At 39.3% G+C, this 27,447-nt stretch overlaps 1 protein-coding gene and 1 long non-coding RNA gene across 4 annotated transcripts in view; one reads left to right on the top strand and one right to left on the bottom strand.

The window, feature by feature from the left end:
* The window catches only part of ACVR2A (activin A receptor type 2A), a 70,537-nt gene extending 55,399 nt beyond the window's left edge, over nt 1–15,138 (bottom strand). Inside the window, exon 1 of one of the 2 annotated variants that reach the window (XM_074594190.1) lies at nt 13,318–15,138. In XM_074594190.1, the coding sequence (XP_074450291.1) occupies nt 13,318–13,372 (55 nt within the window). In that variant the 5' untranslated portion in view covers nt 13,373–15,138. The remainder of the gene's footprint in view (nt 1–13,317) is intronic. The other variant, XM_074594189.1, reaches the window with a different exon arrangement.
* A 207-nt stretch (nt 15,139–15,345) lies between these two features.
* The window catches only part of LOC141746188 (uncharacterized), a 28,605-nt gene continuing 16,503 nt past the window's right edge, over nt 15,346–27,447 (top strand). For both annotated transcript variants that reach the window (XR_012588258.1, XR_012588259.1), the window contains exons 1-3: nt 15,346–15,409; nt 18,628–18,720; nt 23,678–23,825. This is a non-coding gene — a long non-coding RNA (uncharacterized LOC141746188). The remainder of the gene's footprint in view (nt 15,410–18,627; nt 18,721–23,677; nt 23,826–27,447) is intronic.

Below are 27,447 nucleotides of genomic sequence, written 5' to 3'. Positions count from 1 at the left end.
ATGCATCCATACAAAAACCCAATAGTTCTGTACCAGTGAAATGGAGGATAAGCAAAGGTGCTGACTAGAGCAATGTTGCAACAGGCAGTGTCCTGCCATCCTGCCTGGAAATGTTTAATCTAGGGACCCTAGAGAATACTGTGACACAAAAGGCATTTAAAAAGCAAGGGATGAGAAAAAAATCCTGGGACAACAGGCATGCACAGAGATCCTCAGAACCACTCTGAAGAATCAGAGAAGCAAATTCTTTTTCAAGATGGAGGTTATTAAAAATGATGATTAATTTTGTCATTTTTCCTTTCTTACACAATATGTATACAGAACAGCTCTATCCACCAACTCTGATGTGTCATTTTCCCTTGATAATTCATTTCCTAGGTTAACTCAACGCAGACTCACTGCCATCGCTTATTCCACCCATCTCTTCCCTTACTCCTATTGTCTTTTAACCCAACTCCTGTCTCATTTGACACTGCTTGCAGAAAGCCACTTGCTGTTTTTTCAAGTCACTTTTGCTGGTTTAGCAAATCGAATTAGCCCAGCCCAATGTCAGACAGCCACAAGGGCTGGTGTACGAGAGGGCTGAACCAACAGCAAAGTGTAACTTCACCATGAGGTGAGTATGCATACGAGGAAGAGGATACAGAGGAGAGGAACTGTCAGTCTCCCAGTTCTCCAATCAGTTTTTCTTAAATACCCTACGTAAATCAAAGCTGACAGTACTGTAAGACACCAACAGCAAAAGGACTGTACAATGTAGTATTTTTCATTATGTAATTTGAAAAGCCTTCTTTACACTATGTCAAATAGAGAAGCTAGCTTAAAGCTAGAAATGTAATCTGAAAGTGCCATAAAACAACAATTTTATGTAACGACACTTCAAAGATGCCTGGGAAAAGGAAAGACTTAACTTATTACCACACATAACTTTCTACCATATGGAGAACACCAGCGACTTCAACAGAAGGAAATCCCCCTGGTTTTGATTAAAGAAGGACAAGCCGGCCTGAATGGTTGTATTAAGAGATACTGGCTGTTACCTTTAACAATAGGTGACACCGAAACAACCCTTTTGGACAAGCAGAAGCTAATTAGCTGTTTTACGAAGCTGGCTGAACTACTGGAGGAACAATTAAAAAGCATGCACTTCTAAAACTTTATTTCATTACTGAACCTCTGTTTCAGAATTACTTTCTTTGTTCAAATATCCTGCCTAATGATACCATTGACCAAGCAAATTCTGACACATGCTAGACACTCAACCTCTTTGTTATCCACAACAAGGATTTTGCAGGTTTTCTAGTAACGTTCCAAGAGTTCCTACCAAAGTCTACGACCCATTGCATGGTGAACATGTGGGTCCCTGCTTGAATAATAGATTTCTCAAACAAGCATTGAGGCTGCAAACAAGCTTCTCTCTTTGAAAAACGTTACACTGACTTTAGCTAGAAGGAACAGAGCAGGGAAAAGAGTTCAGATGGTCAACTAAAGCTCCCCCAGAACATACTTCATCAGCATGTGAATATCCTGAAAGTCTATCAAAACCAAATTCAAACACACATCTTTAGTCTTACATATAAAGAAATGGGAACTTTTCATTGGCCTCTTCTCTCGCATACTGAAGCCTGCTAGCACTCAGCTGGGAACATTTTAACTGCCTGAGCTGATGTGCTGCACTTGTTGAAAGCTTCATACTTTGACTGAGATGATTATGCTGAAGTAAAAAAAACATAAATAGGTTTTCTACACAGACGCCACTCCTCATCTTCACTTTGAATTAAAGAGCTTCCAACACCAAAACATTTTTAATAATAGTGAGAGACAAACTTCGGGGGTTACTAAGTTCTGGAAGAAATATTTTGGCAAAGCAAGGTTCTAGAATATCTTCATCAATCAACAACTAAAAAGCTCATTCCACTGTATCAGGCACCATCCTCCTTCCAAAATCGTAAGATAAAATGTTTCACCTAATTCTAAACTTCAGTCATCATTGATTATGCAAAATCCAGGGATTATTCCATTTCTGTTCTCACACATCGTTAGATCAATATGATCACTTTTGGTACATATTCCTATCACTCTTCAGACTCAAGATTAAAAAAACCAAACAAACACACACCACCGAAACAACAAAAACTGCATTTGTTTTATGACTGAGTCCTCATGAAAACGGTTCTCCTTAGGATATGCCATAGATGATTCTTCTTCCAATCATAATTCTTCCTGACCTGAAGAGCTGAATTACTGATGGGGTTTTTTGCAAGTTATCCATGATACAGCCTCTGTGTCAGTATTCTCCAAAGGACGTCGTCAGTACATTAAGGGACACTAAGGAAAGAATAAAAGTTTCTGCCCTCACACAGTCTGTCAGGACACAAAAGCATAAGGGATAGAGAAAATTTTCCCCTTCCTCAAACCAAACCTCCAGGGCACCTGCCACCATAGGTCCAAAGAGCATTCAAATGTAATTTCTGCATCATTCCAACTATCTTATTAAAAAAAAATATGTAAAATTTGTTTTAGAAAGTAGTACCTTACGGGGGAGACAGAAGGGGGTTTAAATTCAACCTGTCAAAAGTACAGTTCCCTCATTCAGAGGGGACAAAAGCCAACTGAAATGAATTTTGGTTTATTTGCCATCCACTAGAAGGTTTTTAAGCCACTGGAAAAGCCCAGCTGCACACCGGAGCATCAAGATTTTTCGTGAGGGATCCACTCCATTCCCACTGGAGTAAGAAGTGGGACCTAAGCACTCTTGGTTTCTTTGAAAGCCTCTGACCTAATAGGATGTGATTCAGTATTTTTTCAAGTGAACAGAAACAGAAGACTTTCAGCCAACTGCCAAGTATTATTTTTTTCCATAGGGAGTTTTAATAGAGAGGAGTGACTGACCAATACTCTGAGTTTGGGGTTGTTGTTTTATTTCGGCAGAGAGGGAATTTATTTGGGGGCAGGAATGGGAGCAAAACCATCTTTTGATTTTAAATAACCTTCTCACAAATTATTCATGGTTCCAAATCTTGCTCTTAGTACAAATATGGCACAGATTAACTAATTAAGATCTCTCTATTGATTTCATAGAATCTTCATGGTTCGAAAGGACCTTTGAGATCATCGAGTCCAACCATACACACACACGAAAAAAACCCCTACAATCTCTGCCACTAGAGCATGCCCTGAAGTGCCAAATCTACACGTTTCTTAAATACCTCTAGGGATGGTGACTCAACCACTTCCCTGGGCGGCTGTTCCAGTGCCTGACCACTCTTCCAGTAAAGTAAATTTGTATTATTCTAAATGGGCAAGGTTAGATGAGACTCAGTTTGTTGGGATCTGACCCCCGGCAGTATGTGCCACAACCTAAAGTTCAACAAAAAGTAATCAAACCATAACATTTTTATGAGACATTTAAGAAAACCTTTTTATTTGGGCAGGTTTTGTGTTAAATTTAACGAAATACAATTATGCCTAGGGATAACTTGCAAAACAGACCCTTTTCAAATTTAAAGATCAGAGAATTAAAATGAAAACATTTAACCAGTGGTCTTCTATAAAGCTACTTTTAAAGTAGCTTTATAAATGATGAAAAATAGACAATCTAATTTATTATACGAAGTACAGTAATTCAAACAATTGTATGCAATTTAAAATTTTTGCAACTTCCACAGCCTAAATATTTTTCAACCCTGGAACATGGAAATATTTAAAGAAAACTATTCCATCATGTAATTGCTATGAGCTAAAGAGAACTATCTGTACCCTCTCCTGACAAACACTACCAAAAATTTCTAAAATTAACAGCTACTGCAAAGTTTAATTTTGTCTCATACACTTAACGCTATAACTGAACAACAAAATTAAACCACTTCCCCGTTTATGTGGATTTTCACCAAAATTCCTAGAAGGAAACAGTTGTTCATGCTAGAAGGCTTGATAAAATGATTGGTTATACTTAAAAATAGCTTTTAAAAACAGATTAAATTTCAACTTACACATTGATATTGAAATCCAAGCATTCAAAATACAGCTGACAGAATAAAGATCTGTATGATCGTTTAGGCATCTTTAAATACTAACGCATTTAAAGACCAGAGATTAGCATTATCTAGCTGAGATAAGAACTCTGAACCTGAAAAAATAAGGTCATGCTATTACAGCTTCAGTTACACAAAAACCCTCTGAATCACAAGTTTGTAAGCCACTGAAAGGACGGAAGCTGCTGAAGCTAAGTTAAAATCAGCTATGTGAGCTAGCAAATAAGATACAGCCAGCATGGAACCATTCACATAAAGAACATGGCCATAGAGGGATGCAAAGTGTCACAAGTTGAGTCCCCCAAGACTCATCCCGTTTCATACCCTTGTCGATGGCTGGAGGAGATGGTGTAAAGCACCTCAGTGAGTTCACAGGCAGTCACAGAATCACATAGAATCCAGGTTGGAAGGGACCTCAAGGATCATCTGGTCCAACCTTTCTTGGCAAAAGCACAATCTAAACAAGGTGGCCCAGCACCCTGTCCAGCTAAATCTTAGAAGTGACCAATTTTGGGGAATCCACCACTTCCTTGGGGAGATTGTTCCAATGTCTGATTGTTCTCATTGTGAAAAATTTTCCTCTTGTGGGCTATCAGAATCTCCCCAGGAATAACTTGTACCCATAACCCCTCGTTACAATGCCACAGGGTGGGGTGCTCAATAGCAGGAATGTCACTCAGGACCTAGACAGACTAGAGGGGTGGGCCACCAGGAACCTCCTGAAGTTCAACAGGAACAAACATCAAGTCCTGCACCTATGGGCAGACCACCCACTGCATCAGTGCAAGCAGTGACTGTCAGACTAGGTAGCAGCTCTGCTGAAAAGAACATGGAGGTTTGGTGGACAATATACTGCTTTGAGCATGACGCTGGAGAAGATTGCCTGATGACCCAAATGAATCTATGTTCCTACGTTTTTAAAAAGTAACTTCAAAAATGAAAATACCATTTCTATTCAGAGCCATTATTATGAAGTGACATTAAGAAAGAGGCACACTACAAGATTACAGTAACCACCAACTGCACTGTTCCTACATCAAAACTTTCAGTACTCATCTAAAATAGAATTAATCTTTAAACACAAAGCAGGCATTTTTTTCTTCAAAGTATGTATCTATACTGTAGATCACAACAGGTCCAGGGACTGCTCACTGGCCCTTAGGCAACGTGCCACACACTGACCACGTCCATCCCATAGAGCGCTTTGACCATGAACCTCCTCCTCATGGCTCCATGGATGTTCTTCTGGCCCCAAAACAGGTTATGGGTTGGTTTGTTGTTTTGGTTTTGGGTTTTTTTTTTCTGGTTTTGTTTTTTTTGGCTTTTTTTGTTTGTTGATTGGGTTTTTTGGTGGTTTGGTTGGTTGGTTGGTTTTGTTTTTTCCTAAGTAGGACAGTTTTTCAGTTTGAATGTCCAAAATAATGCAAAAGCTAAGCTGTAACCCAGTGGAAATCATCATAGTCTTATCACAGCATACTGATGGCATATACTCCATGCTCTCAGATACGAGATGAGGGCATACTGAAGTGCTGAATCTGCAGGAATTCCGGTACAGTCTTGACTGTGCTGCCTCCTGGCCCCCTCCCTGCCTGCACTATCCCTCAAACTGTGCTTGCATGTCATCTCATTAGACACCAGTTGGCACAAGCTAAAACACTATCCGGACTCCACTAGTAGTTAAACAGTATTTGTGTCCTCTCTGCAATCTCATTTCACTAAGAAGTTTAGAAAGAGTCAAAAAAGACAAACCACAGATCATCTCCAAAACATTCTTCAGTCAATTGTATATAAAAATAAATAAATAAATAAATTTAACTGAGTTGCCTTATCCTTTTCCATTTTTTCCCTCCAATAAAAACTGCCTGTTGACTTACACTCATAAAAAGTTTGGTATCTTTCAGAAAACACAGAAACAATATCCTCAACAGTTTTGACCACTTTCTCCCTTCTCCATATGTAAAAAGGATGGATGTGCTACCCGACTTAAAAAGTTGATCTGCCACAGAAAACTTTGCAACTTCAGTTATAAAAACTAAATCCTTTTTAGTGAAATGACAATACATTGAACACATTCAATTTCGGAACGGAAGATGTAAAGAGTTAAAGCTATAGAACAGCAACAACATTCTGAGCAATACAGATTCTTATTCCCAGTTTTAAAAATAACTATACAAACGCTCTCTGAAAACAAAACCTTTAGATGAAATTGACTTTTTAAGTAACCTTTCAGATATTAACTTTAAACTGTGTCAATGTTAACAATTATAACATTAAAACTTAACTCATTTGCTGTCATCATTACAGGGACAGTGGAATCTTCCCAACTCTGAGAACAGACTCGTTTAGGTGCACAACAAAACTACATTAGAAAGCAATACCTACTGCTTGTACATGCAAAATACTATGCTCATTTTCTTAATTTCATTTTAGCTGATAACTATCTCAAGGTTCATAAAACAAAACAATTTGAGAAATATTCTTGTTTTTCATTTTAGCTAAGATCTAGCATTTATAAACCGTTGATTCTTCCCAAGTATCTTGCTTTTCAGTCAGTTCAACCCACTATCTATAGGCAAAGTTTCCCTCAAGTAATAAAAAAGTTATAAAAGCAAAAAAGTGTTTTTTGGCATTTCTTACTTGCCCAGCACAGTTAAGAGTATATAGGGGTTTGTTTTAATTACATTCTGGTTTCAGCATTTTGAATTGAATTACCATCTAATTATGGCTTCATATAAATCCTTAAAAATAGAAACTATACCTTAACAAAACAAGGAATCTCAAAAGGTGGTATCTAGCCATTTAAATTACTTCAACAACATGTAGCCTTCTTGCCAACTAAAAGTACTCAACATCGTATGAAGGCCAAGTCAATGTAGTTTTATAGTTATTAACAAGACTTCCCAGTGAATAACTCAATAACAACACTGAAATTAATTACAATTTTGGACTGGCTCTGCATCCTGACTGAAACAGATTATTTTGCACCAATTTAACCAGAAATATCAGTAGAATACAAGAAAACCAGTACTTCTACAAGGAAAGTTTTCAGAATTCAGATAAGCTTCATTTACCCTGAAAAAAAAAACAATCAGTGAAACATTGTGTTGGCAATATACACAAGTGTTCCTGTTCTTCCACTGCTACACTGTAAAATCACCAAGATTTTAGGTTACATGGCCGTCACTTGGACCTTTGCTGGCATCAGTACAATTGTAAGTATGTCACTCGCTCATTTTCTCCATAACAAAGTTCCTGGGTGAAAGCAAGAGCAGCACGGTTCATTAGGAGGGCCACCACAATGAAAGCTCCGAAGACAGAGAGGTAAAGGCTACCATCCTGCTCATCCTTCTTTGACTGCGACTCTGAAAATGGGATTAATCTGGGAGAACCATGGAACACAAGTTAAGAAAGAAAAGATAAAAAAATAGGGTACATTCTTTCGCTGAACTATCTAAAGTAATTCAGGTTTTTGTGACAGCACCTAACTGGAGGTGGGTACAAAAAAAGTACTTCATGGCTCCACTACCCAGCCCCAGTAGATCCCATCCTAACAACAATACTAGTGCTACCTCCAGCTGCAGGAACAGGTAGTCTTCCCACAAACACTTCCCTCATTTCCAAGTGTTTTTCAAATACCTCTAACCACATAACCAAAGATTTATGCCTCCAGTTAGTAAGCGAATTGTTAATTTTTTTTTCTAGCCAGACTACTTGCTTCCAGTTACAGCTTTCACTAGGAAATTCAGAGGAAATCCATGAATGTTGACCTTTCTCTTCAAGGGTTACCTTACTGTGAAACTATTAACGAACAGTGCCTTAGCAATAATTACTGCAGTGGAGAAACCCTTTTCTGCTTTCTTTCCACCAACAATTGAAGTATTTGATGCATCTAACGTACGTTTGGGATTCTTAGCCACAAAGATATGCAATGTAAACAATATGGCAGTAAATATTCATTTTCTGTGGGATTAAGCCTAAATATGCTCCGCTGTTTGGCACCGAAGTCACAAACTGTTTCTAAGAAAAAAGCCTCCACCACCACACAGACAGTGTAGGGGAGAGAAGATAAGAGATGCCACATAAAGTCACTGGCATCCAATAACACTTCAATTTCCATATGGAAATAACAGGAAATAAGATGTGCTGAATTTCAAGCACCAAGGCAACAAAAACACATTAAGATTTCATCACACAAGAACTTGGCTGTAAAATCCGTAATTTTCTTGATCTTTTTAAAGACTTCTCATTTTCAGGAACATCAGATAGCTAACAGACCATGCATTCTACCAACCAGCTAAAGCAGACATTTGCATTAATCTGCTTTCTGTTAATTAAGTGGTGGAAATGCATCTCCCCTTCACCGAGAAATCTCTTCCACAATCAGATTCCTTGTCAACCTCTATCTTTTTACAGCCCATGTTATAATGATTATTCTTCAGATGATTTCCCAAGGATAAGTACCCAGGACTTGCTATACCTTAACTCCAAATCATATAGGTCTCCAAAAGACTACTTTTGCATATTGTGGACACCACATTTGCCTGTGAACAAAGCAAATGTTACTACCACCTTTTAAGAGATCCAGACACGATATATATAAGCTTCATAACGATGATATTAAATTGAATTGTATTGCAATTTCAAACAGAAATAAGCTATGGGCATTGGAAAAGAAGGTAGAATCCCTAAGAATGAAAAACACTGGAGTTACTGGGTTTCCCCCCCCCCCAAAAAAAACTAATGATATGACAAAAATTAACTGCTATAGTTGAACAGAGAGGAAAAAAAAATATTTGTCTATTCTCATTTGCAAATCATACCGGAAGCCATCACCTAAAAACTTTCACCCCTAAATTTCAGAAAGGTGGGGAAAAGAGAAAAAAGAAGTGGCATTCAAATACTCTCCATTAAAACCAGCTGAAGACTATTATTCATGATAGCAGTAATTACCTTCTTGCACCCCCATATAGCAAAAAACAGCTTTCCCCTCACACACAACACCTCCCCCCCACCAACTTACATAGCATCCAGCATTTGAACACAAACTTTTTTAAGCTTTTTCTATGAGAAGAGACTTGTGTCTGAAGGGTAGACAAGCAAATAAACCCATGACAACAGCACCTCTCTGGAAACATTCGTCAAGCAGAATTCTACTAGAACTAAGCTTACATGTTCTAATATTGCATTAGCACAAGTACAGCTATTTTTCATAACCCAGAAGACTTAGGGTTTGTAGTGTTTGTTAAGTATTAACAGATTACACAGAAATAGCAACAGAATTTTGATCTGTAATCAGTTAACAAACTGGAGGCATGAAACTTTGCAAACTACGTAACATTTACATCTATGTAAACGTATCTATGCTTCAAAACGGTATTAAGTAGGTTTACAACTGTTGCTCTCAATGGCAATATCAAGAGTGCTGGGGTATTGCCCAACAATAACACACTTAACGCAAAAAAGCATGCACTCTTATTAAATAGGAATCTTAAGCAGAATTTTACTTTAAAAGCAGTACTAAGTCTGAAGTATTTTATTGCTCTACCTGGGCAATAAAGCGATTAGAGTTCAACGACAATCATGGAGAGCTTGCAGAGAACATACCAGCAGAGACAATGTCACAAACAGTACTCCTAAACCTTTGGCAGGATTTCCAAGTGCTACCAAATTAATAACGAAAGTACACGCAGAAAAACATTACACTAGTAAAATTAAAGAAAAAAGTCTCACCTCGCACCCCTCAATTCCTTCAGAACACCTAACCATTCAGCTTCTGAAGGCTTTACATTTCTATCTAGATTTTTTTTTTTTTGCTGGGGGGAGGGTGGGGCAATACTTAAAAAATAATTTCCCTTGATAACAACCAGTGAGATAGGAGAAGAATAAAATAAAAATCTAAGAATAAAACATTCCTCATGCAGTGAAAATGCTACTTCAACTAAAGGGTATCTTTTGACATGCCATTTCCTTTAGCAAAATCACTCACGACCTTTTAAGTGGCTTGAGAATGATCTAGCATCAGGGAGAAGGGGGAAGAAAAAAAAAAAAAAAAAGAGGACCAAGACTTTTCTGATGTGCTTCCTTTTGCTTAGGTGATTTTCAGCATGAATCGAGCTTATGTGAGTTTTAACACGTATGAGTCTTGTCCCCTGTAAGAGACTTAAAGCAGTAGAACTATAATGACAGACTGCACAGCTACCAAAGACAGAGCAGGTAGCTCAAATGAGAAGAAATTATGGTTTAGGAGATATGGAGCGTAAAAGAAAGAAAAGGAAGCCCGAGATGTTAAAAACTACAGCACCCACAACAGAGGATTTCAGTTAAAGACAATCCACTACTTCAATATCTCCGTTTTCAGATGAAATAGGGGAAATATTCTGAAACATTACAGAAAATTATGAAAGCATACATTCTCTGTTCCTGAAAGTTCATACAGTGTAACTCAGCAACCATGAAAACTAGAGGACACGAAAAGATATTTCCTTGGAGGAGGGGAGAACATAGATAATATCTAAAGAGAAACATTCTTTGATGAACAAGCTATTTTATTTACTGTTTTTCATTTTTAAGCTCACCTACAATCCCGCCTCACCTACAGGAGAGGCACTGGAAGTATATTCAATTCTTTGTAAGTATTATGAAGGATCTTCTGTTCTTTATTAAATCAAAAATACACACAGATTTATATAAAAAGTATATGAGACGGGACAAGGAGAACCTTGACCCGGGCACTTTGTTTTCCTGTTTAGTTAATAGGCAATCATCTCATTCTCCTGAATTAGTACAAATGGGTGCAAACCTACACCCACTTTTACCCAAGCATTTACAAATATTTTTAAAGCCTAATAACATAACACAGATGCTCTCCTTCAAATATCTTAGTCAGAAAGGAGAAAAATTTTCACTCCCTTAGAAGATTATTAGAATTTCCTATCCATTTGAAGTACATTTACAGGATTCCATACAGCAGTTTATAGATAGTGAAATAAAATGCCTTCAGCCTAAAGACCACTTCCACATCCACCATGTAGAAAAAGACCTACAACATTTCCACCTATTTAAAGAACACTAGTATTATTTGGCTATGTAAACAACTGCAGAAAATAGTTGCATATAAAAAATAATATGGAAAAACCAACACCCCTACTCCCCGACACACACACTCAGAGTAGCTGGAGCCGCACACCGAAGAAAGACAAACCAGAGCTCTTTACACCTGAGCTCCAGGATTTTTTCAACCTTTGCCAATATTCTTAAACATATAGCCTGGGCAGAATTTTTTCAGACCAAAGAACTGGAAACAAAGCTACTACTTCCGATGATGATGATAGAATCAATTTATCGGGTATACTTTTAAACCAAAACAAGTCACAGTGAAGAAAGACTACTTATCAAAATGCCTGTACTTGGTGCTAAAAGCTTATATAATCTTATAATTTTGATCATAAAAACCAAAAGCTTACTGTTGAATTTATTTATTTTTAGACCTACAGCAGGACTGCAGATACCCCAAAATTTTAGGTGAGTAGAAAATAGTTTAATAATTGTTAAATACCGGAACATTTAATGTGTAATACTAGAAAAACCACCAAAACAATGTCATTAACATGAGAAGCGGCCCGAATTGCAGCCAGTTTCCTGCTCATTTAGCAAAGATTAATTCCATCTTCACAGGCAAGAGAAACACTCATTTTGCCTCACCGAGAACGACCGGAGCAAGAAATGCTAAAGAAAAGACAGCTTTTGTTGCTTAACCGTCCTTTGTAATAAGTAAGATAGGTAATGTCAACAAGATTTTTTTTTGCTCTAGGCAAAAAGATCTTAATAGAAGGACGTGGAAGGGAGGGACAGACGCAAAGGGCAGATGGCACCAAGTCTTTCAGAAACTGTCAGTGAGGGAGGGGGGAAAAGTTTCCCTACAGAAAATATTCACAAATTAAGAGGAACGTTGCTCCAGTGACTTAAAAATCAGGTATTAGGAAAAGATGAGAGGCATGTCTTCCACTGCAAGACAAAACCGTCAGAAGAAATCATGTTTTGTTTCATGAGAGGAATAAATGATATACCTTAATAAAAAAAACCCAAGCCTCTGTCTGGCCTTAACCTGCTCTGTTATTTATCTGGTTAAAACAGAAAGGATTTTTTTCAGTTTATTTCTGGCAGCGCTCGCCTTTTCACAGCACATTTAGCACACACGGAATTGATCAATACCACTACAGACATAAGACTAGACTATCCATTTACTAACCACAAGAAAATGTCCTGTTCAGCAAAATCCTGTACATTATAACACTGAAATTTTAAAAGGCATTGTTATACGGATCTCATTACTGCCTTACACCAGTTACACTGAAAAGCTGAGCACTTGTCTGCTAGCCTTCCTTTGCACACTGTGCAAGAACGCTAAAAAGCGTACCTAAACCTACACGGAGGACTATATACACATTCAAAGTGTAAGCAAAAAGTGCCAGGCTTGAACACATATTAGATCAGTTACACAGCTCATAATAGGCATTTTGTGAAGCTGATGGAGCTTCAAACAGAAACGTACCAACAGTTCCCCCAACCACTGGTTGCTACCATAACCATTTTCCTCCTAAAGAAGCCTGGGGAAGTCCTCACACCCTGCTGGCTTCTCAGGACTTGGAGTTGGCGTTTAAAACCCAACTTCTGCTGTTTTAAAGAGAAAAGTAGTAGCTTTTTTTTTTTTCTGCATCACGAGGTAGTGAGGCGCTGAGTAGCAAAGTACAAAACGTTACAAATTGTTTAGAAACTGAAAGTCTGCCTTTTCAGCCTAATTCTGTGCATACATCTATACGTGTACGCACACCTCTCTATCATTAAAGGACGTGCCTATTTTAAACTAATGAAGCATTAATGAAGGTTGCCATTCACCAGTGAATGGTCTGGAGTAAGAGATCTAATTGAAGTTAAGAGTATTTCAGCTGGGTTATTCTTATTTTAAAAAAAACGCCATGAAACACTAATAATTGCATTGCCAGATTACAGTATGTGACACTAGGTGGTTATGCCTCCACATTTGTTCCACACAACTGATCTGAAATCCAAGCGCTGCACGCATTTGAAGTGCTCATGTTATACATTTTTAAGAATAACGATGAAAACAGCTTCTGCCTTCACAATCACTGCTATCCCTAAACACTTGTCATTTGAAAAATAAGATTTCTCCTCATTCATACTAACGGACAAAGTTACCAAAGCTTTCAAATGCTGACCCCAAAGCCTTATGTTTGAAGCAACAAAACCAAGAACGTTCACTTACCTGAAGAACAAGAGATAAGAAAAACAGCGAACGCCAACTTAGTAGCAGCTCCCATTTTCCAATGCTGTTAAAACATTTAAGTGACTTTAAGTATCCAGTTTCCTCGGTCCTGCAAGCTGGAAAATCTCCCTTCTTGCTGAACCGTTATAAAGCAATCTATAGCAACATTTCTGCAGCAGATAACGTTCATAAAACAGTAAAATCAGATTTCTTTAGACACTGACGATCTCCCTCCAGCTCTTTCTAGCAAGAATCCGGGTTGAGGGATGGATATATTTGGACTGTGTTTCAAAACACACGTGTCATTTGGCTTCTGTACAAACGGTGGCAAAATTTAATTCATAAAAGTATGCTACGAATCCACTTTAAAAAAAAAGTCAACAATTAAGCCGCTGGCCACGACGAAGTCTCTGAGGACGCTCCAACTCTGCTTTTCCACATCAAGCTCGGCGAAGCATCCCTCGTGGGTGCTGAGTGTCGGGGAATCGTATCGAAATCGGTCAACACGACGTTTTCGTCCTGGCTCCCCTTATACAACATGTAGTGTTTGGGAGAAAAGTAGCTCCATTTCAGTTTCAACCCTCAAATGCCTCCGGGTGAAGGGAGGGAGTTTTGTCAGTTTCTTGATGAAAAGCTACCTTTAAAAAAGCAAGCCACCAAGCTACACGTGGGCAACGCTTCGGTTTTCTTTAATAATGCTGAGGGATTTAGCGCAGCCCCGACGAGGAAAAGGGGAGAAACAACAGTTTGGTTAACAAACAAACCTTCGGGCTTCCTGAAAAGTAGCAAATCTCGAGTCCTGCCGCCAGTCAGGAAGAGCCGCACATCTCCCCTCCTCTCCCCTGTCCGTCCAACACCAGCACTCCCGAATCCCAGCAAGATTTCAAATTCTTCTAAGAGATTTCCATCCCCTCCCCCCCAAGAGGCTATATTTGGTATTTAAACAGAGAAGAGCGACTGGAAAAAAAATATATTAAAAAAAAAATGCAGTATCCAGCCGCTGGGGAGGAGGGTGATATATTCTTTGTGGCAAATCCTTCTTCCTTCCTCGACTGCCGGTGCTTCTCGGAGGACTGGGCTCCCGGGGAGGCGAGGGGGCCGCGGGGAGGATGCGGCGGTGGCCGGGCCGGCGGCAGGTCGCCTCCTCCCTCCCCTCACGCCGGCTGGCGCCTCTCCTGCTCCGCTCTAACTCCTCACCGACACATCTCCTCCCCGCCGCACCTCCCGCTGCTCAAACGGAGACCCCAGACAGTCCACACCACACACCCCCCTCCCCAATCCAGTTCTTTTTTCTTTTTTTTTTCTTTTTCCTTTTAGGAGAAAGGAATAAGCAATAGCAGGGGTGGAAAGGAAAAGCCTGCCGGGCTCCTGCTGCCGCCTCCCCGTGCCTCCCACACGGCGCACCGGGCCGGCCCCGGCTAGAGGGCGGCGGGGGGAGCGATCCCCTCGTCCCCTTCTCCCCTAACTCTGACCCCGGCTCACTCCCGGCTCCGAGGAAGCCGCTGCCGAACGCAACTCTCTCGTCTCCCGGGCGGCGGAGGCAGGGCGGCTGAGACCAACTTTGTCCCTCCAGGAGTGCAGTTTAGGGGTTGGCGAGGAGAAAAGGCCGAGCCCAGGGGTTTTCTCAGGGCGGCGGCGGCGGCCAGAGCCCTCTCTAGCGTCTCCCGAGTCCAGCCGGCAGCTCGGAACAGCCCTCCGTACCCTGCTGCTTCTGCTGCTCCCCTGTGGTAATCTCATATCTACCCATTCACTTGTGTGGCGTGGAGAACGGACCCAAGATGGCGGCGCCCGGGCGATTGTTTTTGTTTCCTCTCCGCCTCCCCCTCCCCCACCCTCCCCTCCTTCCCCACCAGCGCGGCGGCCGCGCGCCGCCCCGGATTGACAGCCGCGCTGCCCACTCACGACCCGGCGCCGCGCCGCCTGGCCCCGCCCCGCCCCACCCTCCCTCAGCAGGCTCCGCCCCTACCTGCCCGCGCGCGCCGCCTCATAGGGGGCGCGCACACGCGCGACTCCGCGTCTCTCCCCTCCGTCCTGCTCCGCCCCGCTGGGCGAAGGTCGGTGGGGGCTGGGTTGCGTCGCCTCCTCGCCCTCGGTAAGGCGGCGGGGGGGTCCCCGCCCTGCCGAAGCCGTCCTGCCCGGCCGGCCGGCAGGTGTGAGGAACGGGCTGCGGCGCCCGTCGGCACCTGCTGGCTGCGTCCGGCCTTGCTGGCGCCAGGGGAGGAGAGTTGGCGCCGCCCGGTCCCCCTCATTCCCCTCCTACCCTGGTATTATTAATTCACCTTCGTGGGGCTTGTGCTTGGTGTTGGGGGAGCTGACCGCGGCCCTCTTCAGGTGACAAAGGGCTGTAAGGGGAAAGAAACTACCCTAAAAGCCGTGGTGAGGCCTCTATCTCGGCCCCCCGGCCTTGGGATGGCGCTGCTGCTTCCTCAGGGGAGTCGGTAGGGTTAGTACCTCTCCCTGGTGGGAGATGGGGCTTGTGGTGGTCCCCACTGCAGGTGTGCTCCTCAGGGCAGTGGCTGCTGCCGCCACAACATCCAGAGAGTGTTTTATAGCCTTTGCTTTCAGACGCTGCCACACCAAGGTAGTATGTTAATAGGTGGTTGTACCTACACAGTGTATCACGTGCAGTTAATTAGGTTTGTGCTGGTCGCCCTGAAGAACAGAGTGCTCTGCTCGCATGGTGGCCACGCTTCCTGCCTCTGGCAGCTCGCTTAGCCTTCCTCCAAATCACAACAAACTTCTGTTTCCTATCATTGTTTGTCCTTTGGCTGCTGCAGGCCAGCAGCTTGCAGTATTTATTTGCAGTGAGATAGCCCTTAGAAGTTCCTGAGAAGGGGACAACACTACATTGTTTTATGCGCTGTGCGAGAGCAGAACAAACCGTCTGTGCTACAGAACGGGGGTATAAAGCAGCACATGTGCTTTGTTTGCAACAGGGGAGGGAGAAAGAAGGAAGGATGAATAGTTTCTAGTGTTCCCACCTTTTGGGGAAGATGTGTGTGTTGGTGGTACTTTGTGTTTTTCTACATAAAACAGTTGTACTATGTTATCCCCCTTAAGGACAGCAGTTCTGCTCCTTCATGCATTTGGTAAGGCTCCCTATGCTTTTTTTTTTAATGGATGCCATAAAATAGGTTACCTGTCTCTGAATGAAAAGGAAGACCTGTCTCTTAGGTCTAGAGATCAATGTGGGAGAGCATTAATGCTGGCCTTTAATTTCTGTATTTTTATAAAGGGCTGTGTTTGCATAGGCAAGAAGTACCAAGTTCCTGAAAACTGGTTATGTTGTTTACTAACCATAGATGTGTATTGAGTGATTCCAGATAACTTCCTCTTCAGGCTGCTTGATGGCATGGTCTAAGTTTTTTGGTGGTGTGAATACTTAGGTGGGACTAGGTTGGAAGGAATATTATGGATAAGATATTTCATGTATGTGAATATACAGCCAAGTCAAGGCTGAGTAACGTTGCCAAGCTCTCTGAGCTGTGCTAATTCACTGATCAACAGAGGTGTTCAGTAACTAGAGCTGGTGAGCGCTTGGATTCAGACATGAAGAAACATAGCTATTTCAGTCTGTTTATATTGAGGTGTCTGCTAGAGTTCTTAATCAGGATTTGGGCATCCTTGGTGTTTCTATGTTGTGTTCAAACATTTACCAACACAAAATTCATCCACTGACGATATTTTTGATGATTTGAAATATCCAAGAAGCAAAACAAAATGTATGGGATTGTGCACATCTAGAAGCATCAAGACATGTGGCAACACTTTTTATACCATCTTTTATCCAAGTATTTCAGAATGATTTACAAGCATTAATTAATGTAAGTATTACAACACTCCTACTTAATCTGTAGTTTTTAATATTCTTCAATAGCAGAATATTTAAACGTGACCTGTTCTGCAGGTTGTATTTTCACTTGGCTCAGCTTCTTCAAAATGCTCGTCATGTTGCCACATGAGTAGGAAATTATAGCTAAAAATATTGCTATTGTACAAGTGTGTGTGAATATATATATAGATACACTTCCCATTGTAGGTATTTGGCTTTTTTTTTTTTACTGACAGAATGTAAATTATCATCCATATTTGTATTTTACTCATTATTCTTAATAAAAGTAGAATAAATATGTTATCTATATAACACCATTTTCGTGAACGTCATAGTAAAGAGGTGTCTCTTACTCAAGTAGCTTTTTATTCTTAAGCATGGGTGGTTTTTTTGCTTGCAGGATCCCTTGAGCAGAGTAAAGCCTTGTGGCCATACAGGAAATATTACAAAAACAGTAACAGTATAGGGTTAGTCTTGGCAATCGTGTTTTTATCAGGACTACAGGAATTACAAATGAAGCATGTCTTTCTGTCTTTTCCTTCCCAGTTTTGAGGCCTAATGGGACCAGGGCAAATGGTATATGAATTAGGATGACTAGTGGTAACTAGGGTCAGGGAGCCTGCTCAGACTTTCATACCACTCCAGAAGCATGGTGTTATTATAGGAGTCAGTCTGTTTTCAACCCCACTGGTGCTGCAGATAAACCCTGCATCCTTTGTAGAGCTACCTAATGTAGTGTTTCAAAAGAAATAAGGAAAGGTATGGAAACACTAAACCTCAGTTTTGTTGCATGGATGCAGCCCCTTAATATTGGTTCAGTTATGTCATTGTAAGCACAATATCAATAGAGCTATAGCTGCATTAGAGATTTGCTCCCATTTAATTACATTTTTAAAAACTAAGTTAGATAGTTTGGTGCAAATAATGTACAGACCTTAGCAGAAATTGCCTCTCGTTTTTGTGAGGTACTTGATGCAAAATGCTTTAAGGGCTTTTGGCTTTCTTTAGGCTGTTGCTTGCATTGCTAGTAAAAGGATAAGTTTTATCCCAAGTAGACATAATAAATGTCAACACAGTTGCTGTCTCCTTTTTATTTTTAAATGTCTTCTTGTGTGCCTTTCTCATGTGAATTTTGGGGGTGTTTCTCTTTTCTACCTTTCTGCTTTTCATTTCTCTTTTCCTTTCACCTTAAACTCCAGATCTTTTTTTCCCTCTTCTAAGATCAATCTGTCCATGCATTTTTAATGAATCATTTACTGTGACATATGAGCACTGAAGATACAGTATCAGGGACTTAGGCATCTGCAGAGAGCTTCTGTGCCGGAGCAGCAGCAGCAAGATGAAATGGATGCGATCTTAGTTTCATTCTTTTGTTCATGTGGGATGGTACTTTGCCTAGAGGCAGCACAAATATAACTTTCCTTCTAGGGAATAATGAGAAGAATTAAAAACCAGCAATGTCTCGTTTTTCTCTTCAGAGCACTGCTAGGAATAGAGGATTTCAGCTGTGCCTTTGCTATTTCTACACTTACCACTGAATCAATACTGTTTACGCAGAAACAGCATTGTAGGTAAGAATCTATTGTGCAAGACTCATTCATAGTGTCTGTACAAGCATTTTTAAAATGTAGAGTGGGAAACATGGTGTTTATAATATCAGGAGTGACATCAACAGATATAACCCTTGTCATTATCTCATTAATCTTCTCTCGTGTTCTAAGTAATTCTTGTGTAAAACTCTGAAGGAAGAGAGAACAACTGTTCAGACACTGACCTTACATACCCAAAACAAAAATGACCAAACCAGCAAGAAATTAGTCTCTCTCAGGGATCTCCTCTTTACCAGCCAGCTTAGCTTTCCATGCTGTTGGAAAAGTGCAAATACTGGAGGAGAAACTAATTTTTTTAAAAAACTGGGAAAATAAGTGCATTAAAGTTATCTTTAATTTCATAAGAGTATGCATCACTTATGTGAAATTTGGAATATTTTAAAAGAGTTTTAATATAGACTTTCAATTTTAGTGCACTGGAGAGATCAATGAATTTACTACAAATTATTCATTAATTTGCATTTTTTACTCTGTTCCAAAACTATTGAGATACTTTACAGTTATATGGATAACACAGCTATAAAGCAAGAGAAAATGTAGAATTAATCAACCTTTTAAATGTTGATGAACTGAAATGAAATAAAAAACTTGACTCTGGTGTGCTTTTGGATTGGGTCAGTATATACGTCCATCAATGTTTTCTCCTTTTATGCTTGTAATCAAACTTAAAAATTCCATATGCAGTTGTTGAATCCAGATGATACCCACAAAGACAAAGCAAAATACATGCTGAAATCACAGCCCTGTTTTGGATTCAGGTATTTTGGTGTTTGGCTAAAGTGTGCTCATTTTATTCATGTGAGCAGTACTAATAACTACAGATTAATAGGATTTGGCCTGTATTGTGTTATGTAAAGCTATTTCTATAGTGAGTTTGTGTGACAAATTCCTTTTTAATGTAATCAGATGGAGCCTGTAGACCCACACTAAGAAGAATGTTTCCCTGCTTCAAGTTTGAAAACAAACACATAGATACACAAATTTACAGAAATTAACACAAGTACAATCTCCATCAAGTCACTTTCATTAAATGCTAGTTCTATACCAGTGGTTATGTTTCTTTTTTGATCTGCTGTACAGACTTTTGTTTCCTTAAAGTACTTGTGCAGAGATTCAAAAATATCTAACCTATTTTCTTGGAAGACAGAGTGATGTTTCTTTCTAGGATTTGCACTGTCTTGTCAGAAAAGATCATCCGACTAGTGCTTCCTGTTGCTTTCAGACACTACTTTGTCTCTTAGAGGCAGTTTGTTGTGTCACGGTTTTTTATTACTGTGGCATTTATCATGTATGATTTCATTAATACTTCATGGTAAAACTAAATTTTCTAAATACTGCACTATAGTTCTCACTTAAACTATACAATCCTTTTTTTGAAGTGCCATGAAAAGTCCAAGATGAATTCTTAAAACCCTAATGCTATGAAAACAAGAAATAGGAGGGCAAAGTGGCCAAACACAGAGAGATTGTCAGATATTTAGAGTATTAAATTGTGCGCTCTTTAGAATTATTTTGTTAATATGACTTTTGGTTCTTTTGAAACAAGAAAAGTACTTGAATATGTAATTACTTATGATGTCATTCAAAATATATTAGAAGCTTTCTGTAATGACTGAAGAGTGGGAACAGGAGAGTTTTCCAAGCTGTGATACATGGTTTAAATTCAGAGTTTAATAATAAATATGTATTATTTTTGTTTAGCAGTATTAGAGGAGAACAAGAAAGTCAAATACACTGTCACAGGCAATGCTGCAAGTAAATATAATGCATAAATATTTTTCATAAGCCAAAGGCATTTTACCAAAAGTGTACCCAAAGTCTTAATCTATTTCTTGGTATCAGAAACAATGGTGAAATGCCTAGTACTAGTGCCAGGTATACAACTTAAGTTCTAGAGAAAATTAGATGTGTTTTGCTCATTGAATCAAAATGAAACACATAGAAAAGTGTCCCCAGGGGTGGGGGTGGAGAATTTTAAGAGAGTGGGCTAGTTATCAGAGATGTGATGTGCAGTTTGGATTCAAGGTTTAGCAGCAAACTGCATGCATGCATAGTGTTTTTTAAAAGAACTGAAAACGGTGCTTGTCCTTTGAGTTTTCTTTTCAACCCTGAATCTTAAAATGTGAGTTCTTTTGTAGCAGGAAAGTTTATAGCTTGTTAATAGTCAACCAACTTATATTAAAAAGAAAAAAAGTTCCAAAGATTGAGCTGGAAACCTTAAAAATATGGCGTTTGGAAGGCTCTCTTGGAACAGGAAATTAGAAGGTCTCGATAGGTTAGTGAATTCCATTGTGTTAATTGCAATTAGTAATGACCAGATGAGCCAGCCAGCTTACAAGTAGCCGAATGGTCATAGGCCAGGTTTTCAGGAAATATAGGAAACTTGAATTATCTATTAGTGAATTTTAGAGTTTTCTAGCAGACATGAGTAGTGATAGTTAGATGAAGAAACGCTTTGAGAAGTGAATCAAAGGTTTGCAGATCTGAATGGAAGTTACCTGCCTGGAGGAAGAGGAGGAGAAGTGAGAGATCTTGGGTGAGACTACATGTTTACGGTCGTTTCTGAGTCTGTCCATCAGAGAGGTCCTGTTGTCACACTTCAGTAATTTAAAACCCACGTATGACATTCCTGGGAGTATTATTTGATTCATGTCAGACAAGATGCATGCTGGGGAAGATGAATGAGTACCAGTTTCTCGTTCAACAGATAGCTTAATGGGTGCTTCATGGTATTAATAAAGAACAATAATGGGAGGTGCACTTTTTGAAGATTCAGGGGGATTGGAGGATACTGGACCTTGAATATTAGTTACTGGTTTTGCTAAAACGCTGAGAAGTTGAGGCTCCAAAATGTTACTATCAGAAAAAGATGGCAACGGGGAGTCAAGTATGTATGAAAAAAATCTGCAGACACTAGTTTTAAAAATTGGTAATTTGGAATTTTAGAAAATAAATGTGAAAAATCCATGGTAATGAACAAGCTACTAATGATTTTGTGTTTTATTGTGGCTAATAACTGAAGAATGTAGAATTAACCCTTACAAATATATTATGTGTCAGAAGAAGTTGTCCTGCTTCAGGAGGCAGCAGTTATAGGCTAATAAAACCTTCCTGCACAGGAAAATGGTTGTAATAGGATTTGAGATGCACTTCGTTGAAAGAAACGTAGCCTCTGAAGCTCCCGTTGTTATCTGAATACTTGACTCAAGTAGCAAATAGTGACGGTTAGAATTCCCATTGTGAAAGAGAAACAGTTACATCTAATAAATACAGATATAGAGTAAAATTACAGAGGGAAGGGGAGCTCCCATAGTTTCTGTTTTATTTGTTGTGGATTGTATTTTTTGCAGCACAGTGAAATATTTCTAAATGATGGGTAGCAGGAAAATCTATTACATCAGTGCCTGAGCAATGAGATATGACAAAATTAAAGGTGAGAGCTGCTGTTGCCTCTCAGTGCTTCATCTTAAACTGCATCTTCCTCAGGCCCGTGATAGTGTCTCACTTCTTTGATCCACTGAGTAAAAAGCACTGCTTTTTATTAAAGGTAGTTACAAAGAAACGTAGCGGGAATCCTGAGGAAGTCAGAAGTGTGACTCTGGGACAGTGTTGCCTAATGGATATGAATTGGTCTAAGTTAATGTGTTTTGTTTTCAGCCTGTAATCAGTGATTTAGGGATTTCATAGTTTCTGCACAGAATTTAAGTAGCATTAAAATAATCCTGCCAACAGAAGTTCAGCCTGCAGACACCCCTTTGTTCCTGTTCACTGTTACAAAAAGCGTACCTCTCCCCAAGTGCTATAATTCCTGGGAATCTGGCACATTACAGGTTTCCTTGTAAAGAGTATGGAAGATTCCCAGATTTGACCTATTTCAGATCTAAAGAAGGATGGAGCAAGTTTATAGTCCCAGAATTCTCTTAAGGAACACCTACTAGCTGTCCACTTTTTCTTTTTTTTTTTTAATAAAGAAGAGAATTCAACTGTCACATTTCTTTCTGGTGATTGTGCCTTTGGCAAGACGGGTGGGGTGAGCCAATCCAAGGCCATTGGAAGTTCTGTAAATTAAAACCTATTATCTTGCTTCTGCAACCAGCAGAAGATCCCAGTCTGCAGTTACATATGCTTAGTCATTGGCCAGGGAAGCGAAATCCTTCTCCAGCTTTTACTGCTGAATAGTTGTGGGATAGATTCATCTACAAATTCTTTGATAATAAATACAATGCAGACATTGAACAAATAATATTTTAATGTCTGAGATAACAAAATTCCATTTACCCCCCATATTGAGAAGTTTTTTCAGTTCAGGCTATTTTTAAATGAATAAACACTTTTTTTCCATTTAACTAGAAAGTTCTGTACATAGCAGTCAACCTTTCTAATGAAAAGGCTCAGTTTTTTGCCTTCAAATTCTTCAGGCAATGAAAGTGTATTTCTAAGGTTGTTTTTTACTGATTCATAGTGCATGTACCCTGTTTTAGGAACATCGAGTAATTAACTTTCATAAAACTGCAGAGAGGAAAGTATTATTTTTTTTATGGAGAGGTAGGCAAGCTGAAGTGCACATACATGGACACTAGATGTTTTTTGACACATTTGCCCCAAAACATTTGAATGATTCCATTTGAACACCACCGTTTTGAAACTATTAGTCACTTCTGATAACGAGTATATTGTTGATTTAGTAGTTGTTATACGTTTCTTGGCATGACAGTGAAGTTTCTAAGAGTGTGAAAGTGGGGCCTTTTTGGCCTAGGATTCATACAGAAGCAGGGACTGCCTCAGCCAGAAGACCATCATTCCTCTTTTTACCATGATTACTGATGAACTAACTAATGGCATAGCCAGTAGAGCTGGCAGTGTAGTTCAGAGGTCCCTCTTTCTGTTCCATTTCCTAAATAATATCTTTCTTTTCCAGAGAGGTTTTCACTTCCAGTAAGGTGTTTCTTGAAGGCCCCAGGCACGGTTGTGGAAAACTTCCGTTAGCCCATGTCCTGAAGACTGTCAGGAGCTGCACTGAGAGAAAAGAAACTCTGACACTTGACCAGCTATTTGGAAGTCAGAAGGTGGGTGCCAGTGTGTCTAGCATTTCAATGTCAAGGTGGATTAAGAGCATTAAGGAAGCTTAAACAGCTCTCAGGAGACAGATTCCCATGGTTTTGAAGGCTTATTCCACTGGAACAGTTGCTTGGCTGCAAGTTGGGTTGAAAGATCAGGGTTTTTTCTCCTGGAATTGTGCATGGCACTACCAAGTTTTACTTTTTGTATTAAGCATGCTCAAAGTTTGAATGTTCTGGTCATGCTGAGTGCTTCAAATTTGAGAAAGCTCAGATGTCACTTCTTGCTTAGTGGATGTTAATGGGGAAGTTTTCAGGCACTGGCTAAGGCAAGTGAAGGGAAAGAGGCAGGTTTTTTCTTGTTTGGTTTGTGTTTTTCTTTTAACGTTCTGTAACAACTAATAGTCCCAATCTATATTGGTTTACAAGTTTTATTGTCATTAAAATATCAGGCAATTCACTGACTCATGCAAAGAGCTGTGCTATTGGAGGGAAGGGCTAAGATGTGGTTGGATGTAGCTAGCATGGAAGAATTTCATAGAACCATGTTGGCTCTTGTAGCAGTGATGGGAGAAACCAAATTAGAATGTAAGAACAGACTCTCTCCCTCTCATTTTCCAACTAAATAATATGGAAGCATTCAGTTAATCATAGTTTCTGAAGCAGGTTTAATGAAGTTAATGTAACTGAACTGCAGTAACTTCACGCAACTGTGCAGCATTTTTCAACTCAGTGTATAGTATATAGTGTGCTGGCAATTGATCATTTCCTGTGCTTTCTCATAATTTCATCATGGAAATTATCCAGCTATATTTAGGAATTGTATAAGTAACTGCTTTACTTGTGGGTCTTCGTAGGAAGAAGACAACTTTACACTACATCTTCTAGCAGCCTAATATCAGTTATATATGATAGTTGAAGAAAAGCGGTTCTCATGCACCAGATTTGCTTTCTAGACTGTAGTGAAGACTTATTGTCAAATATTTAGCAAACTATCTCTAAAATATTGAAAGAACCTTTTTTTTAACTATCATTTTCAAATAACGGCATGTTGTTATCTTTCAGCCCTATAAGCTGGTTCACACCTGAGAAAAACTTAGTGGAATACTCACAATATATAATGAATGTCTGTGTAGATATGTTAACAGGTGATTATTCTTCTACATCATTGCTTTGCTTAAATTCTGCTTAAGATTTGTACCAGATAAAGACGTGGGGGTCTTTGGTGAAGATTTTATTTTTTTATTTAACTGGAATGTAATTACAACCTTTTAATCAAAAATTTCTTAAAAATAGGTAAATAAAAATGAAAATATTATGTAAAACTGGTGGCAAGTCAGTCAGCATGAAGTAATTTTTTATGCTAGTTCTGATAGATAGCTTCTAATACTTGGAATAGCTAATACTGTTGGTGGAATTGCTATGTCAATATAGCAATGAAGATAAACTGTTCAAACAGGCTAGACAGTGTAGGATATACTGATGCAGTAGGCTTTCAGTTTGATGTTCTGTTACCTTTGGAACTGGAAATCTTAAGCAGAAACTGAAAGGCTTAAAAGCGGCCTTATTGTAGAGAAGGAAAGTTGCAGAATACAGACAGGTTTGAAGAGGATCAAATGATGGCAGGACAGGTTAGGCTTAGAGAGATGGGAAGAATGCACTAAGTGTGTCAGCTTTCTCATAGAAGCAGCATTGTGAGAGGTCTGGTAAATACATTTTTCATGTTATCATCAGTCATACTGTGATGCAAGTGAGTTGGGAATCAGATTTTTGTCCTTGCTGTTGGAACATAGAGTTACCTCAAAATTTACCTATTTTTCAAGCTGTTACAGCGGTTTCTAAGCTCTCCTTTGTTAGGCCCCTATGCAAAGCACATGCAAGGCCATTTATATGCTTTAACTATTCCTGTGTTCTGGAATGGCATTTGTGGATTATTAGCAGTGTTAGACTATAGCAGATCTTTAGTTACACTCAAGCTGTACTTCCACAAACACTTTAAGCCACCATAAGCCAAGAGATGCTGCCCTGCCCTGCACAAATGTTCTCGCAGCTGCACACTTAATTGATTGGGGAACTGATTTGGGTTAAAACTAGCCCAGCAAACAAACCAAAACCAAGCATTAGCTTTAAACTAGTTTCTGAACTCACTTCATTCCTAGCCTCACCAATACTTACGCTGGCTTGAAGGTCTTCACCTTCCTGGTGTTAAGACCACAAGAAATGTGTGAAGAAAACCAGGAACCACTTTTTTGATGGAAGGGCTGGTTTAAAGGACTTATGGAATTGCAGTTTAAATTGTGCCTCCTTGCTAAGCAGCCAGACGTTCTACAGGAGGTTTTAATGGCCATCTTTTTACGCCCTGACTCCCAAGACACACCTTGGATAGAACCCAGGGTGTGGCCTTGGACTAATTCTGTGTTTATCATCATCTGCCTGCCTTTATCCATCTTTATAGAAAGAACTTCAAGTTGTATTTTCTGTGTTCCGAACTGGGTCTAACCAAAATATGTTTCCACACCCACTAAAATAATTTTCTACCTTCTAACAACCTCTCACAACAGATATTTTCTATATTAGGTAGTTACATTTAGTATTTATGCAACAAAACAGTTGGAGAAAAATACTGGACTTAGATGAATTGTGCTTGTCAGTATTACAATCTGACAGTTTAAGTAGCTCATTCCTTTTCTCAAAAATGCACTAAGATAATTTATGTGTTTCGTAAGTGTTTTATGTTTGGATTAGAAAGAATTACAGAGTTTCACTCATCCCAAATTACATACTAGAAAATGCATTCACGTCTCGTTTATTACATTGTTGGACATCAGAATAAAATTGTGGATCATGGTTAGTTGCATCAACTCTTTTCATTAGTTTTACAGGTCCTGTGTAGTACTTATGCATACTTCTGTGTTTCTTGGAATTTCTTACACAATTGCAGCTAGTTAAAAAAAAAATTAAGTGCCTTTTTTTGAGATAAATTCTCTTTAATTTAAGTAATCTCTTAGTACAATGCAAATACTAGTTATGTTATTTTTTTCCCATCTTTCCACTATAAGCCTGCCAAATTTAATGCATTATGTGCAAGAGTTATTCATATAAGTCCCAATTTGTATTTGCCTGCTTGGCACTTTTATCTAATACATTGCGAGCCTGCACCACAGCTGCTGCTTGTTTCTGACCTCAGATGCTTGAAGCGGAGGATGGAAAGAGCCTGTGATGCTGCATGGCAGTCTGCAGGAGTTGTGAAAGGTGTCCCCTTGCTCAGCGGAGCTCCACTGGAAGGTTTCTCTTCCCAGTCACTGATTGATTTCTAATTTCACTTTATCTTTGAATCATGAAGCTATTTTTTGAAATTTTCTTACATGTCTTTTCATTATAATGTAGTAGAAGATGAACAGTAGCAGAAAGATTTTAATCTTGAAAAATATTTGAAAGAAGGATTTCTTGAACTGTGTGACTTTCCAGGTCATTCTGATTTTTCAAGAGTTTGGGCTTTTCTTTCACTGAGAGTTTGCAACCTAATAGTTGCTTTCAATTATAAAGGCCAAAAAAAAATCATTGACCATTTTGCAGGTGTAATTTCTTAAAAATTAAAAAAAAAAGGAAAAAAAGAAAAATTAAGGTTTTC

The sequence above is a fragment of the Larus michahellis genome, chromosome 7 (assembly GCF_964199755.1).
Source record: "Larus michahellis chromosome 7, bLarMic1.1, whole genome shotgun sequence".
Taxonomy (NCBI): domain Eukaryota; kingdom Metazoa; phylum Chordata; class Aves; order Charadriiformes; family Laridae; genus Larus; species Larus michahellis.
This window is presented reverse-complemented; position numbering and strand designations above follow the sequence as displayed.